Source organism: Rhinolophus sinicus, chromosome 1, assembly GCF_057876585.1.
Source record: "Rhinolophus sinicus isolate RSI-liver-muscle chromosome 1, RSI-T2T, whole genome shotgun sequence".
Taxonomy (NCBI): domain Eukaryota; kingdom Metazoa; phylum Chordata; class Mammalia; order Chiroptera; family Rhinolophidae; genus Rhinolophus; species Rhinolophus sinicus.
Genome location: NC_142501.1, coordinates 49,243,584 through 49,259,594, shown reverse-complemented (window position 1 = coordinate 49,259,594; position 16,011 = coordinate 49,243,584). Strand labels below are relative to the sequence as shown.

The following is a 16,011-nucleotide window of genomic DNA, read 5'->3' as shown; positions in this document are numbered from 1 at the left end:
AATTTTGTGAGGCTTTGTCAGCCTTTCTTTGAAAAGAAATTCAATTTACATTGATTTTTTGTCCATAAAAGAATGATCATTTATAGTTCTCTAGAAACAGGGAATAACAGGCAGTGTTTTATCTTAAGAATTATTTGATTGCCAAAAACTTTTATGTCCATTTTAAAATGTGGAAACATATTTTGTGGCTGAGTTTGGAAGAGTTAGAATGAAAGTAAGCTTAGAAAATCACCACAGGGATATTAATGGTTCTTGGTAGTTTTACTGGGTTCCACAGTCTCATTGCTTGTAAAAGTAATAATAACAGTTATCGTAATCCTAATGGCCAAAACATGGTATTTACTACATGTCACGTGCAGCTAATAATCTGCATGGTTGCCATTGGAACCATTCTTCTGGGTTCAGAGTTTGTGATAACTACTACAGTTTATTTTTCTGTGTTTAGTTCCTAACAGGAGACCTTGTTGAGAAATGGCTCAATACATACCTGAATTAAGTTACTAATTCTGAAAACTGAAATGATAACAAAAATGAAGTAAAATCAATTCTCATGTAGAGGTTTCTTTGACTTGATTTTCTGGTGAGGAACAGAATTGGGTCTTTTCGTAGTAGTAATCATGGGAACTTAGAAGTCTCTCTGAACATTATATAATCCTTGAAATGAAAATAGAAGACGGGAATGATAATTTTACAAATCAGGAAACAGAAATGCAAATGGGGAAAGTGACCTTTCTTCAAATCACTACTAAGTTACTCACTTAAGGAACTAAAAATGCTATCTTATATAATTACTTTTTTCTGGATTATTTTCTGTGTTATTGCTCTCATATTTGCATTTCTGTTTGTAAGTGGCAGTGAAGCATGGATAAAGGATGCCATGTTCAGGAGACAGTGCAATTTAGTGGAAAGAATACTGGACCAGAAATTGTCATCCCTATTGTGCCTCTAGCATGCCAGGTGCTTTTGGGTGAAACACAAGATTGCTCCCGGTTCATTTTACTCTTTGAAAAAGGAAGTAGTAATTGTCCTTGTCAAGTTTCCAGGGCTTTGTGAGAACCAAATGGAATGTGGGTTCAAAGGGGAAAAATACATTTTTACATTTTGAAGGATGAATGTTGTATTATATCTATATATCTATATCTATATCTATATCTATATCTATATCTATATCTATATCTATATCTATATCTATATCTATATCTATATCATCTATTTCTCTATCTATCTCTATCTCTATCTCTATCTCTATCTCTATCTCTATCTCTATCTCTATCTCTATCTCTATCTCTATCTCTATCTCTATCTATCTCTATCTCTATCCCTATCCCTATCCCTATCCCTATCCCTATCCCTATCCCTATCCCTATATCTATATCTATATCTATATCTATATCTATATCTATATCTATATGTATGTATTTATATAGTTATATATGTTGTCCCTGCTTTGCTACAGATTTAGTGTTTTTATGGTCCATTCTTTCATCCTCTCATTCTTTTGATTCCTATGATTTACGAAGCCACTCCTGTGACTTTAGATACTATATTCTGATGACTTCCAAATTTGTATTGCCAACCTTGATCTCTCTCTTGAGATCTAATTCTGTAGTGTCAGCCTCCAACTGGACACTTTCACATGCACATCCCATAGCATCAGAGTGACATTTCTAAAACTGAAATTTCATCTGGGTACCATCATGTTCCTGCTATATTTCCTTTCATTTGATCTTTCAAGCTAGGAACGTTGCATTCAGTTAAATCCAGTTTTCTCCCTTTCTTTTGCCTTTTGCATGCGTTTTATCAGTGATCAAATTCTTTAGATTCTACTTTCTAAAAATCTCTTGAATTCTACCCCTTCTATTTATTCTCATGCTTGTCACAGAGGTCAGGCTCCCATCAAGTCTTTCCTGGACTAAGGCTTAATGAAAAATGTGCTTTTAAGGGGAATACTAGATTTGCATGTTATTAGGGTAAGGGAAGGGTTGGTGAGAGAGAGTGTTCTGTTGATAGAAAGCTGAAAATTATGATGCAGTCATGACTTATACTTCCAGTGGGTGCTCTCTCTGTCACATTCGGGTAACTTAAAAATCTTTACCTGTGTCCTGGGCTTCTGGGGTGGAGGTCTCAGGTGAGGAGAACATCCTGAGGCCATGGTAAGTGAGGCCGAGTTTTCTCCCTCTCACTGGCTTTCCACATTGTCCCTCACTTCCACGTTGCGATAGAGGTGGGAAGTTCATGCAACCCCAGTTTTTAAACCCCTGTGCAATAATGTGGGTAGTAAGGATGGAAGATGGGGGATGTTTCTGCTCTGCATGTCTCCTTAAGCATCTCAATGCAATTATCCATGCTGGTTTTTACTTGGCCCTTCTGTAGACAACTTGCCTGATGAGCAGTACAAAGACTAGTAGCTCTATAGCACCGTTACTGGTCAAAGCCAAAAATATCGATTTGATTTGGGAAAGGTAGTTTAGGGGTGTCAAAATGTGATGTTTAAAATAGTGTGAAATCTAACAAAAATAATCGATCACCCGAGTTGCCAGAGTTTCTCAAGTGTTCTCCCTATGTTCATTTTTTTCTTTAAATAACATTCCACATGGCCACCAGAAAAATTTTTCCAAAATGGAGTTTGAATAATTTTTTAAAAATGGTCTTCCTTCACCTACAGTTTCCTTCCCCACGTTTTCAACCACGGTGACTTACATTTTTACTAATGATACTCAAATAATCCATTCTTTTAGGGCCTTCTTCCTTTCATTTTAAGGTTGATCTTCACATGTCATGTCATCTGAAAAGAAAAGAAACAAACAACTCCACAAAAATAACACAGATTCTCAACTCTCCTTACATATCTGAGTCCAAAAGCAAAAGAATGTAGGGATTTAGTGAAGGTTTTCTATGTGTACCAGATGACAAACCTCCTAAAAATTCCTTTTTAGCATCTCTTCTCTGTAGTTTTGCCTTGTAAGGCAGCTATCACACATTTCTAAACTCCTTTTCTCTCCTGTACGGGCCACACCTTCAGGTCTCTCTGGGTCCAGTCATTCTGTATTGAATGTTGTCCTTTTTCTCATTTTCATCCCCATCTATCATCCTGTTCAAGAAGACACAGGATGCTGCTCAAGCTCCACCTCCCTGAAAAGGAAGGGGGGAAGCATAACAAATATTTATAGTTCAATTTTCATTTTCTTTTGTCAAACTAAAATGAAGTAACGAAGTTTGTGAGTGATTTAATTTTATTTAAATGAGAATGGATTAAAAATTAGCACTAGATGTATTATTGTCACAGAATTACATTTTATGCGCCTCCTTGAGGAAGTAGAAAGTTTTGATGCTAGGGGGAAACATATGGAATCCCCTCCACAGTCTATCCTATCCTTGATGGAGCCTGGGGAAAAACGATTACGTTGATTATGGCAGAATGGCAGATTATTGTTAAATTTTGGAGTTGTGAATATTGAGTGGAACCAAGGAATTTTCTTTTTTGGAAACAAAAAAATTTCTTTTTCCTAAAATTCTGAACAAATATCCTGGGCCTGACTTCATTGGCCTGGATTAGGTGCCCGTTCCTGAATCAAATACTGCAGACGGGCAGGTGATGCTCTGATTGGTCAGGGGATTTCTAGCACAGAGGAAGTCATGGGTTAAGAGTGGGAAGGGATCATTTTTCAAGGCTGAGAGTGACTCATTTCAAGTTTATTTTTTTTCCCAAGAGGGTAAAATGGTGAACCAACAGGTGCCCATTGCACAGGCACGCAAGGTCCTGCCTATTCAGTCCAGCTTTCCTATCTAGCTCTATGACACATTGACTGTTATTCACTGTTTTAGCCAAGTCATGCCCTTTCACACCTCCCTGCGTTTTCATAAGCCCCTCCTATTACTGGAATGCTTTTCCTTCTCTTCTGTAATTGGTGAACTCCTGATCAAATAACATCTGTTTTATGAGATCCTTCCTTCCAGATGATGTTGGCTACTTTCCCCCTGTGATCTAGCAACACTTTGCACCTATGTATATGACAGCATTTCCTTCATTACATTGGGATTATTTGTCCCTTCATCTAGTTTATGGGTATTTTAAGGGCTTCTCCATGTCTATGCATTCCCACTGATAGGCACAGACCATGTGATTACATTTTTATTCCATAAATTTGTGGGGCTAGAATGGTGGGGACCTTTGGATTAGTCCTATAATCTGTTTCATCAAGGTTGTGTCTCTCAATGAGATTTCTGTCACACTGCTCCCAAGAGAATGCTTGGAAATCTGTGAGAGAATTTTGGGTTGTCACAGTGACTGGGGATTCGGTACCTCTGGCATTCATTGGGACTGGACCCTGCAGTGCTAAATGTTCTGCAATGCATGGGACAGTCTTACACAAGGAAGAATTGTTCTATCCAAATGCTAGTAGTTTCACCATTGAGAACTACTTACCTAGTCTACCTACTCTAAAGCATCAAAAAGAGGACAATAATTTGATCACAACAAAACGGTTTCTGGTTCTCATCAACCCTTTGCACATACTATGCATAGGAGAATGTCAGGCTCAGTTAGCAGAAGGCTTGAATGATAGGTTTTTCCTGTCCACTAAATCCATTTCTATCCTGATCTATTTCCCCCATATCCTCCATGTCCTAAGGTTGGAGTGCAAGATTATACAAGGTGGAAGCGCAGGGTAAAATTTTCTGCTCTCCCAGGCAAACCTCTCTTGACTAGGCTTTCTCTAAGAAGAGGCACATGGGAATTAAGTGCTATGTATTTCTTTCAGCAAATATGGTAAAATAATTTGATCTTAGTTTCATCCACTGCACAGAAGGTGGAGAGTGACTAATTTCAATGATCTTTTAAAAAAATCTATTTAGAGCAAGCCTTCTGGCTAAAGACATCAGTGTGGAAGATGGCACATAGTTTTAAATCCAGTTTTCTGTCATGAGGTGTCAGAAAAATTAAATGACTCTTTCGTGGTCTTTCAGGTCCTATTCTAGGAAGTATATCTTTTTGTTCATTGTTGACCCTGACATGGGATTGGTATCCAGGACTTAGGAAGTGTGTCAGAAGAAAAGTTGGGAGTGTACTTCTTCAAACAGGGTTCTTTGATTCTTTTCCTCAAAGATGATAATTTAGGGGAAAAAAAATTCCTGAAACACAAGTTCAGTAATTCATGTTACTGTCCTGTGTTATATGCAGCATGAAGTCTCGTTGAAAGAATTTACCAGAAGAGTCTGAGACTTGGTGTTTATCGTTATCACTTGATAATATTTTTTGGATGACGCTGCATATAAAGGGTACTTTATAAAACCCAATTCTAGTCTATTTAATGTATGTTTTTTTCTTTAGATACTCCCAGAAGTATAAAAGCATCCACTGCTACAGCTGAACAGTTTTTTCAGAAGCTGAGAAATAAGCATGAATTTACTATTTTGGTGACTCTGAAACAGACCCACTTAAATTCCGGAGTTATTCTCTCCATTCACCACTTGGATCACAGGTAAGTGTGGCTGCTGTGTTTTCATTATACCTGGTTAAATGAACACATTAAAGAGAAACAAAAGCAACGTATGTTATGTACAAGATTGGCTTAAAGTAGCTAAAATAATTTTGCTGCATGATGCAAAATCACAGACGGAAGTAATTGAGATCTACCTAAAAGCAGAGGAGCTGCTGCACACAGAAGTCACCATTCCAAGAACAAATTCATTAATTACTAAGTCCCTCGGGAGATATTTTCCACAATGTTAAAGTTAAACATTCTTCTTAATTTGTAAATAGTTAGCCTCAGAAACACTATAGTCTTTTTCTTTAGGAAATGGCCTGGGTTTAGAGTTTAATAGTCTTATAATTTTAATCACTGATGGATAACTTCTTCTTCAACACAGTTCTTAGATTGTAGCAGTGAAAGCTATATTGTTGCAAGTGTGTTGAATCAAAATGCTGTCTAGTATCTTACAACTTCTCGTATGTGTAGAAGCATGATTAGGAGAGCTGGTGGAAATAACGGGGAGGAGGAGAAACAAATGCATTCATGACAGTTGGGAGATATATATATATATATATATCACTAGTAAATAATTCCGGACAGCTTAAAACAATTCCCTCCTGAAAGAATAACCACAGTTCTTACAATAAAAGTTCCTTCATGTTTATATTTGAATATGTGCACCACCACTTAGCATCTATGGACCTTGGACAAATCACATAACCTCCCTGTAAAATGGGGATAATAATAGTATCTACTTTATAGGTTGTTGTGAAGATTAAAGAGTTTATATGTGTAAAGTTTTTTATATATATGAAGGTGTTAATGATCCTGTTCCGGTGTGGGCAGAAGTCGCTTGGTTTCTCTTATCAGAGATGAGGCCACCTGGGACTTTGCAAATCTTTACTAAATACCAAAGAGCAAACAGAAGCAAATATATCTGGAGAACAAAATATAGTAAGATGCCATAGAGAGCAAGGTTCCTAATCACACTCTATCTGGTTTACTCTGAGGGCTTGAAGGCATCACTTCGCTAGTTAGTGACCGAGCCAGGATCCAAGCCCATTTCTTCTGATTCTTGTTTTCACTCAAGAATCAGGTTATCTCCTAACCGTCTGTCACCCTGACAGACCTTGTGCTATGTTTCGTGTTGTTCTTTTTCCTATTATTGTTATTCAAGTTATCTTTCTTCCCCGGGTATCATTCTCACCCATCTCTTTAGTTTCATCATCGCCTCAACACTTATTTATTTATTCTCTGCTTTTTTCCACAAAAAATTTAAAGTAGTTTATAGAGATATTCATGGGGCAAAAAGATAAAAATAAATAAAGTGAAATGTGCCAATCAGCAAAAAAAAAAAAAAAAAAAAGAGAAACGTAGTTGAATGATTAAGACAGTGCAACTATTCTTGGTTCTGAGATAAGAGACATGTTTTTCCTATGGCCTTTTATGGGAAAATAGTGAGTATCTTTACAGAAACAAGTTCAGAGGGCTTCATGTGGCTGTGGCATCATGCCACATGCTTTTTTTTTTTTTTTTTTTAGCTTCTGTGAATATTTTAGAATTCTTTTTTCCTTTTTAATTTTTCAATTATAGTTGACATGCCACATGCACTCTGGAAAAAGCAAATCTACACTGATGCCAGTGACATGCATCTTGGTGTGAAGATCTTTGAAATAGTACTGACATGGAGGCTTTGGTAGTGTGGATAAAAGTCCTGTATGACCAATTTTGCCTGCTCAAAATGCCAATCGTGTCTGCTATATGAAACCTTGATAAGAGACCATGTCCTTCAAGAAATAGTCCGTGGAAATAGCTTTTCTCAATTTGGCTTTTGAGAATAATATTGAATTCAAGTTGGACTTCTCTGATAACTACTCAAATTATAACTATTCTCTGTTGACAGTTAAGTGTTGAGCATCAACAGCAATTGAGTTAGAGGGAATACTGACATTTTATAATAAAAAGTGACGAGCCAAAGAAGGACGTGCCTGAATGGAAGGTACCCACCTCTGCCTGTGGGTGGCCAAAGTAGGCAGTTCCCAAGAGCAGGGCCAAGCTTTTCTTCAGGAATTAGTGTGGGTTCTACTCTCATGCATTGTGGATGGATTCTATAGAATGTGAAAATTTTTATTATGCTACAGATTTCAAACATTACACATGATAATTATCGTAAATTTTACAAATTAGGAAAATCACAAATAAGGAAGTAAAAATCATCTGTAGTTTTATCCCCTGGGGATAGTTTCCACTAATATATTCAGATGTAAATGTCTAAAGTGTGTGTGTGTGTGCATATATATATATTATATATATATTATATATAATATTTTATTAAACAGTGAATCATACTGCACATAATATTTTATAACTTTTTAAAATTTAGTGAAATATTTTGAAGATTTCTCATGCCAATATTCATTTATAACCTTTTTTTTTTTAAAGACCAAAGAGTAGTCCATGACTGGATAAAAATGAAAACAGGAGTAATCCAGTTTTCACATTTGTCATTTAAAAATTTAAAGAAAATATCCAAAAAATGTCTAATTTTGATCAGTATAATTACCTGATGTATCCACCTAGATAAATGAGTTTGCAAATTATGTGCCTGGATAAATACATGGATTTATTGTGCTCCACAGGATGGTTAGCTATAAACCAGTTAAATGTTGAAAAACGCCTTTCACAATGAATATTAATCCGTTATCCTTTAACTGTGATTAGGGCAGTGATTAGGGGAGGGTCCAGCTCTCCATAATGTCTTTCCTAGCTCCTCCTTCTTTTTGGAGCTGGATGGGTTGATGTCATGGTGCTTCATCTGAGTTCATGTTCTTGTCTGCTTGGTAGGAAGCATAAGAACAAGAACTTGAGTTCTTCCTTTGTGACTCTGTCTGAGAGTTAGACCACAGATTGCCTGCTACAGATCAAACACTACCTAAACATCATTACTAGAGATGATATGCAATGGCTTCTCTCCTTATGTCAATCCCTGACTCCAATCTTATCTCCATTCAGGCTGATTACAGCCTGTTCTGGAGCTGAATCAACTAGGGAGAAGGTAGTAAGAAATAGACGGGGGTGGGGGGGAATGTCAGCCCTGGTACTGGCAGAGATGGTGAGAAGTGATATTCAGTAGGAGTATAAATGTGAGGCGCGTGGCCAGTCCGCTCATCATCTGTGTGTCACCCCCTTCCTTTCTCTCTGCTTGTTCAAATCCTCATAGTTCAGAAATCCGCACATATTCCACGAAGCCTTTACTGACCTTTCCAGCTTCCATGAATTTCTTCTCTATTAGCCTCCAGTGTCGTTTTGAAATTTGTGCCACTTCTTTTGGCATTCAAACTACATCTTATATTGTTATTTAATGTTTCACATATACATGTGTTGACTGTAGATGAGAAATTAAAATAATATTTACTGCTTTTGGTCACAATTCTAACAAATATTTACTGAGGATTTTTAAAATTTAAATTGTAATTTTAAAAAATTGGTAATACATTTCAGGGTTCAAAATTTAGACGGCACAACAAAGCATAGCATCTACCTTCATCTGGTTCCTTGGCCACTTAGTTTCTATCCCCAGGGAATACCACTATTATCATTAAAGACATTTGGAAAATAAGAAAAGCATAAAGAAGAAAATGCAGCTCAGCTGATCAGTGACATGCTGGAGCAGGCTCATACTGGTTTTCCAGAATTGAAACTTTGTGAGCCAGTTGACATTCCTGTGGTAGCTTGAACTAGGCCATGTGTGATTATTTACACCTTGGCAATCAGCAAATGCTACGAAGTCATTTTTTAAAAATGTGTTTTATTTGTTTGTTTGTTTGTTTGTTTTTATTAAAATGTATTGGGGTAAAATGGTTAGTAAAATTACATAGGTTTCAAGTGTGCTTTTATTGATGAATGTTTTTTCATGAGAATTTATTTTTTTCATATTTCTCTTGTCTTTCCTATATAAATGGATAAATGAATTATTTCTCTAGAGAACACAGAGTCAATTGTTCAACATTTACCAGCACCAGTGCCTGTGGTCCTGGTATCTAGAGATAACAGCATAACACTCTGGGATGTAGCTTTCTAATTCTTTTCTAGGTGTACTTGGGTGTTTGTGTAAAATTTTATATAGATGACAACAATTTTGGGTTAGATTTTAAGTATTTTTGCTGTCAAGGATTGTGCATGCCATTTTATTTACCATGCTGTCATACACAGTTAGATGCTAAATAAATATTTGGTGGATGAACACATGAGTGAAAAATCAAGAGAAAGATCATCCTGAGTGCACCAGGAATCGTAAATGACCTCACAAAGTTTTCACCAGGTTCTGGAGAATGTTCGAATTGCTATATTGATGCAGGGTGCCTAATCCATCCTGAAATGTCATTAGCTCTAGCATGAGGATTTCACTAACTGGCAGCCACTGCCTCGAAACAGCTATAAGTCAAGATCTTAGAGAATAACGACACTTGTAATGAGTTATAGAGCAGCATCTCAGCCACTGTGTTAAAGTTGGAAACCTAATCACACAACTTTGTTGGTTTGGACATATGAGACTAATGACATGCTCTGAATTCTAGGGTATCTGAAGTGAGCTAAGAGCAAGACAAAAAATAGGAGAGGCAGACATAACAGCATCTCAGAATTGTAAGAGGGCTTAAGTCAAACCTTGGTGCTGAAACACAGCTTCAAACAAAGTGACATAATTATGAAACTAGTGGGAACCTCATCAGCAGTGGAAGTCTCATTTGGCCTTCCAACCTGCTGGTGTCAAATGGTGTTTTTCAAGTAGGGGCTAATATTAAAAATTAGTCCATGAACTTCATGTGAGCACAATGTAAAAATCTTGTAGGCTCTTCAGCCATATCTATTTATATTTAGCCAACAATAGTATTGCCTAAAAACAGGAGATAATATATGGTGCTTTATGTGTGAAAGAATTAAGACATTCAGGCAGATCAAAGAGAGCATTATTATAGTTTTTCTGGTTATGGTGTTTTGGAAGGGAAAACATAAAGAATAAAGAAATAATTCTAAGATATTGATTCACTTCTCCATTTGTACAGGAAATATAGAAGAAGAGAAATATGAAAACAGTAAAGGCTCATTGAAAAACAAAGATACATTTATAAGTAAAAATGAATGAGAAAATTCCCCTAGATTCCAAAAGGACTCTGTTCTCTTCCATGTTTCACAAAACTGCAGTTTCTTCAGGATAAATAAAATCCTTTTGTTATCCCATGGTGTAGATTTGGTACAGTCACCTAGATTATTATGTTCTGTAGTTTATAGTACTTCTCCTTTATTTAAGATACTCTTGGGCTTTAGATATATAAATTAGTTTTCATGTGGTTATTATTAGGAATTTTCCTGATAGTCAAAGATTATTTATGCTTCTAACTTTAAATGCTTTGCAAATAACATACATGGAAATAATTTGTGGCAATAGCTTTGCAGTAAATACAAAACTGTCATATTTTACTATCATCTCCTATATTAATAAACTTGAGGTGAGATAAATGATATTTTTTCTACTCTCTTAGTATTAATTATTATACATGCTGGATGAGTAAGACTGTATTTGTATATGAGGTTGATAAAAATGTATCTTCATATTTGTGAGGGCTTGTCATGTATTAAGCCATTTCTCTTTGTTGACATCACTAAGTTAAAAATTAAACTTGCTAGCAGTATTTGCTTGGCTTAATGGTTCTGAACTAAAAGATGACTGTTTATTATGGGTAAAATTAACAGACTGACATAACTGCTACTACACTCTTTACTTTTTGGTTGCACTTAATAAATAACATTAAAGATAACTGGATTTATGAATTAAAATTTCAAACCCCAAGTTCTACATAATTAAAAAAATTCTAGTTGTATGTTTTTTTCTTAAAGTATGTTTGTATGTCATTATTTATGTCTAAAAAATTATACCTTTAGTGTATATTTTAATACCTCTCTTATTATTAAGAAAGTTACAATATATATTCTAATGTGGTTAGGCATGTGTATATCATTGCCAAGCGGACATGGTGAGTTGCTCATCAAAGAAACTGAATTCAAATTAAGACTGTGCAATTGTAATTTCTCATATTTCCTATATGTACCAAGTTTGTATATAGGTGAAGTGATGGAAAGAAGTACACATTTTAATATACAGAGGTTATTTCATGGGGCACAAACCTCCGTTTCATGCTAAAGAAGCAAGGCATTCTTTTCCTTCCCGTCAGCATTCCACTCTTTCTGCAGGGCCAAGGAATGAATTAATTGGCTGCTGCAGCAGCAACCACAGACTAACTAATCCATATTCACTCCCATCACTCATTTTGGATATTACAATGATGCAGATGACCAGGGGTATTTCTAGGCCTGCACACTATTTTGACCATGTCCAGTTTTCAGGCCCCAAATACCGCCAGGCCCTTTTGCCGCATCCATCTGGCAGCTCCTTTGCATCTACTTTCTTCATTCCAGATGACAGAGTACCTGTACCTTGGCTGTTGTATAGGTGATTGTTATCCAGGCTCAAGCTCCTGTGTTTTAGGAAATCAACCTGGTGTGCTCCTGCTCGGATGTTGTCACATTTTCCATTTCTGTGTTGCTGTGTTATTTCTTTTCATGTGATAGAAAAGGTTAATTGTTCATCAGAAATAATCGGCCCATTTAGCTACTAATGCTCAGTTTGCTAGTTATTTTTTTTCCTGGTCTTAGAAGTATTTTTAATGATTAAATTTTTTTTCTAAAAACTATTTCTTCACTTGGAAATGGAAAGTTTGAGAATGTTTTTTTTTTTCTTTGATAAGCCCTTGTGACGTTATTACTTCCCCTTTTACCATATTTGAAGATGTTGATACTTCTACATTTTAGGAAATAGCTTTCTCTGATTGCCTTTAAGTCATAAGCTTATCATCACTAAATGATTTACTAACTAATCCCATGTTTCATACAAAAGCTGTACATGAATGAAAAATTTTTTCAGTCATTAGCCCAGAATTTTTTATTTTAAGAGAAAGCCCAAATCTGTCAAATGTACAATTTCCTTTGCAATATAAGTGCTTTTGGCAGGGATAGTTTGTTGTTTTTTTTTCCCTTATAAATGAAGCTTTGTAATTAGATGGGACACTGTTAGAGATTTTACTTTTCTAAGAACTTCATTTTTTTCTTTAATAGGATATTTATTAATACATTCTGGATATTAGGGAGGAAAAGCAATTTTCTAAGCATATATACAGGTTTTCCTTAGCAGCTAGTATGATGTGCTTTCTAAAAACAGCCTTAACTTGTTTTGACTTTTTAAAAACTCTCAGGTTTCTAATTTTATAAAAACCTTTAAGAGAAGGTAATGTTTTGGCAAAGAAACTAATTTTTTTATTATTTGTAACTAAAAATATAAAAATATATTATAAAAAATATAATATATTTGCAAATATGGTGACTGTAGAATTCATATGAAAATTCTTTTCAAAAAAGAAGGTATATTTTATGCCTTTGTCCGTATTCAGAAAACATTTAAGGTCCTTCAGACATTGTGCTAAGGTAAGCCCTGGGCATTCAGAATTGAAACACACAATCCCTGATGCAAGCAAGAAAACAATTACACTATAGTTGTGTCGAATATGCTCTGACTACGATTCTGGTCTTTCACCAAGCTTGTATTGTCATAAATCAGTCAGCCAATAAATAGACTTGATAAATCAGTCAGTCTATAAATATCGGTTGGGTACATACTATATGCCCACTCTTGGATGTGGGTACCTCTGCTGATGCATTGGACAGAGCAAAGGCTTGTAGCTAAAATGGGTTAAATTGGGTTTGAACTCTACCAGTTCTTTGTACGATAACTCTGGGAAAATCCTCTACTCTCTTTGAACCCCAATTTCTCAAAGAAGACTATTAATATCCAATTTTGGGGGTTGTTTTGAGGTTGATCGAAATTGTAAGGTTAAATTTTCTGTGTCTTCTCCCACCTTGTTGTGTTTTTTAAAGCAGCATGCCCAGTGTTTCTAATTTTATAGGTAATACATATTCACTGTACAATATTTGAAAGACATAGGAATATAACAAAACATAATCACTTTACCAAAATAACCACTGTTAACATGTTATTTCTTTCTATTCTTTTTAGATTGCATAAAAATGGAGATAATGAGATCATTCTAAATAGCTAAAACATATTACATTGATTTTCCAATATCACTAAAATATATTTCTAAAATGTTCATTAGTTTCATGATATTTATCATATTGCTATTCTGTAATTTATTTTATTAACCGTTATTTTTTGACATTTAGATTATTTCCCCTTTTCAGAATTATAATTAATGCAACAAGCACTGTATCCAGCATGTAATATGTGCTTACTCTTGGATAGTTTCCTAAGACAAATTCCAAGAAATGCAATTTGTTGGGTAACTGGTTATAATAGTTTTTTGTCTGTATTTTTTAAACTTTTTTTTTTTTAAATGCACATTGCCCAGTCAGCCTCAGGAAAGCTTATAGCAATGTCAAGTTCCACAAACTAAGTATGAGAATGTGAGTTTTACTGTAAGCTTGCTGAAACTGAGCATTATGTAATAAAATACATTTTTTAAAAAAATTTTGAGTTGGAAAATAATATGTTGCATTTCTTTTTTCTTTTAAATAATTTTTTCTTTTCTTTCTTTCTTTCTCTTTCTTTCTTTCTTTAAAATTTTATTGGGAATTTTGGGGAACAGTGTATTTCTCCAGGGCCCCTCAGCTCCAAATCATTGTCTTTCAATCTTGTTGTGGAGGGCACAGCTCAGCTCCAAGTCCAGTCGCCATTTTCAATTTTTAGTTGCAAAGGGCAAAGCCCACCATCCCATGTGGGAATTGAACTGGCAACCTTGTTGTTGAGAGCTTGAACTTTAACCAACTGGGCCATCCAGCCGCCCCATATGTTGCATTTCTTTGATTGCTAGTGAGACTGAATTTTTAAAAATAACTTTGCTGTCCATATACATTCTTTATAGACATTTTTATTAGTATTATTTTATTAATGTTTTATAAGAATTCTTTATATAATTATAGCTAATAACCTCTTATGTGTTATAATTTTTAAACTTTGCATAATTATTTTTTTCTGTTTGCTGCTCATTAATTTTATGGTTTTTTGTTTTTTAGATCCTTGAGCTAAAGTAATTTCATTTATCCTCATTTAGTCCTCACAACATTATCCCATTATTCCATTCAGTCCTCACAACAATCCTATTAGTTAGCAACTATTATTACCCCCATTTCACAGATGAGATAACTTAGGCACAGAGGTTAAATAACTAAGTTCTCATACTTAGTAGTGAGTGACAGAGCCAGGCTTTTTGCCCAACCATTGGCTCTAGAGTTCTGTTCTTAATCATTTGTATGTCTGTTATCTAACTATTTCAGTTAATTTCTTCCTTGAAAATTATTTGTTTAAAAATAGCTTTTCTTACCCTTAGATCAGGTAGTCATCATACACACACACACACACACACACACACACACACATTTGATTTTCCTTTCATTTAACTCTTGAACTCATCAAACATTTGTTTTAGAGTAAGAAATGAGGCTCTACACATTTTTCTCAAACAGCTAATTAATTATCTCAGCATCATTCACTTAACTCTCTCCCCCTGTTCACTTATTTGAAAATCCTCCCTTTATCATAAATGGAATCTTATATGTATGTTAAAAATTATTTCTGGGCTCTCCTGTTTCATCAGTCAGTCTGTTGGTTTTTGTACCAGTAATACACTTACGTAGACTTACATTTTTTTTCTCATATTGTAAACAGCTTTTCAGTAAACACATTTAAAAAGTGCAAATGCAAGAAAGTCACTGCTCAAATAGAATATGTTGGTGTATTCACAGGTGATATTCAAAATATATAGTGATCTACATGACATGGGCACTAAACTATCAAAACAAGAAAGTGCCGAATTAGAATGGACCCTGACTATATAGTCAACTAGTATGGCTATTTCTGTTTGCACTGGGTGTATGTACTTCTACATTTTATGATATTGGATATAGATATAGGTATGCTTATCCAATTTGGTGTGTGTGTAATTTTTCACGTGACATATATACAGAGAGTGCCAAAAAATGTATACATATTTTAAGAAAGGAAAAAACTGTATTAAAATTGTAATACTCAGTATATACCAATAGCAAAAGATGAATACAAGTCATGTTTGACTTCTGCAATTACAAGAGGTGCTCAAAGTGGTTACCATCAGCCTCCAGACACTTTTGATTACAGCGAATTACTACTTGAGCAGCTTTGACCAAACTGTCCATTTGTATACATTTTTTTGGCACTCCAGGTATATATATTACAGGAAAGGTTTGAATACATTATAATCTTGTCAGTAGTTTAAAGTACCTATTTGCCCATTTTCTTCAACAGTGACTAAAAATTTTTGCCAATTCAATAGGAGAAAAGTAGCACTTTACTTGTGAAGTTGAATGCTTTCTCATATGCTAATTGTCCATGCATATGTATTTTTTTGGTAAATAGCATATTTAGATACATTGTCAA

At 35.0% G+C, this 16,011-nt stretch overlaps 1 protein-coding gene across 3 annotated transcripts in view; it reads left to right on the top strand.

The window, feature by feature from the left end:
* NELL2 (neural EGFL like 2) overlaps positions 1–16,011 on the top strand; it is a 316,912-nt gene that overhangs the window by 41,013 nt on the left and 259,888 nt on the right. For all 3 annotated transcript variants that reach the window (XM_019748417.3, XM_074325809.2, XM_019748418.3), the window contains exon 4: positions 5,330–5,480. In XM_019748417.3, the coding sequence (XP_019603976.3) occupies positions 5,330–5,480 (151 nt within the window). The remainder of the gene's footprint in view (positions 1–5,329; positions 5,481–16,011) is intronic.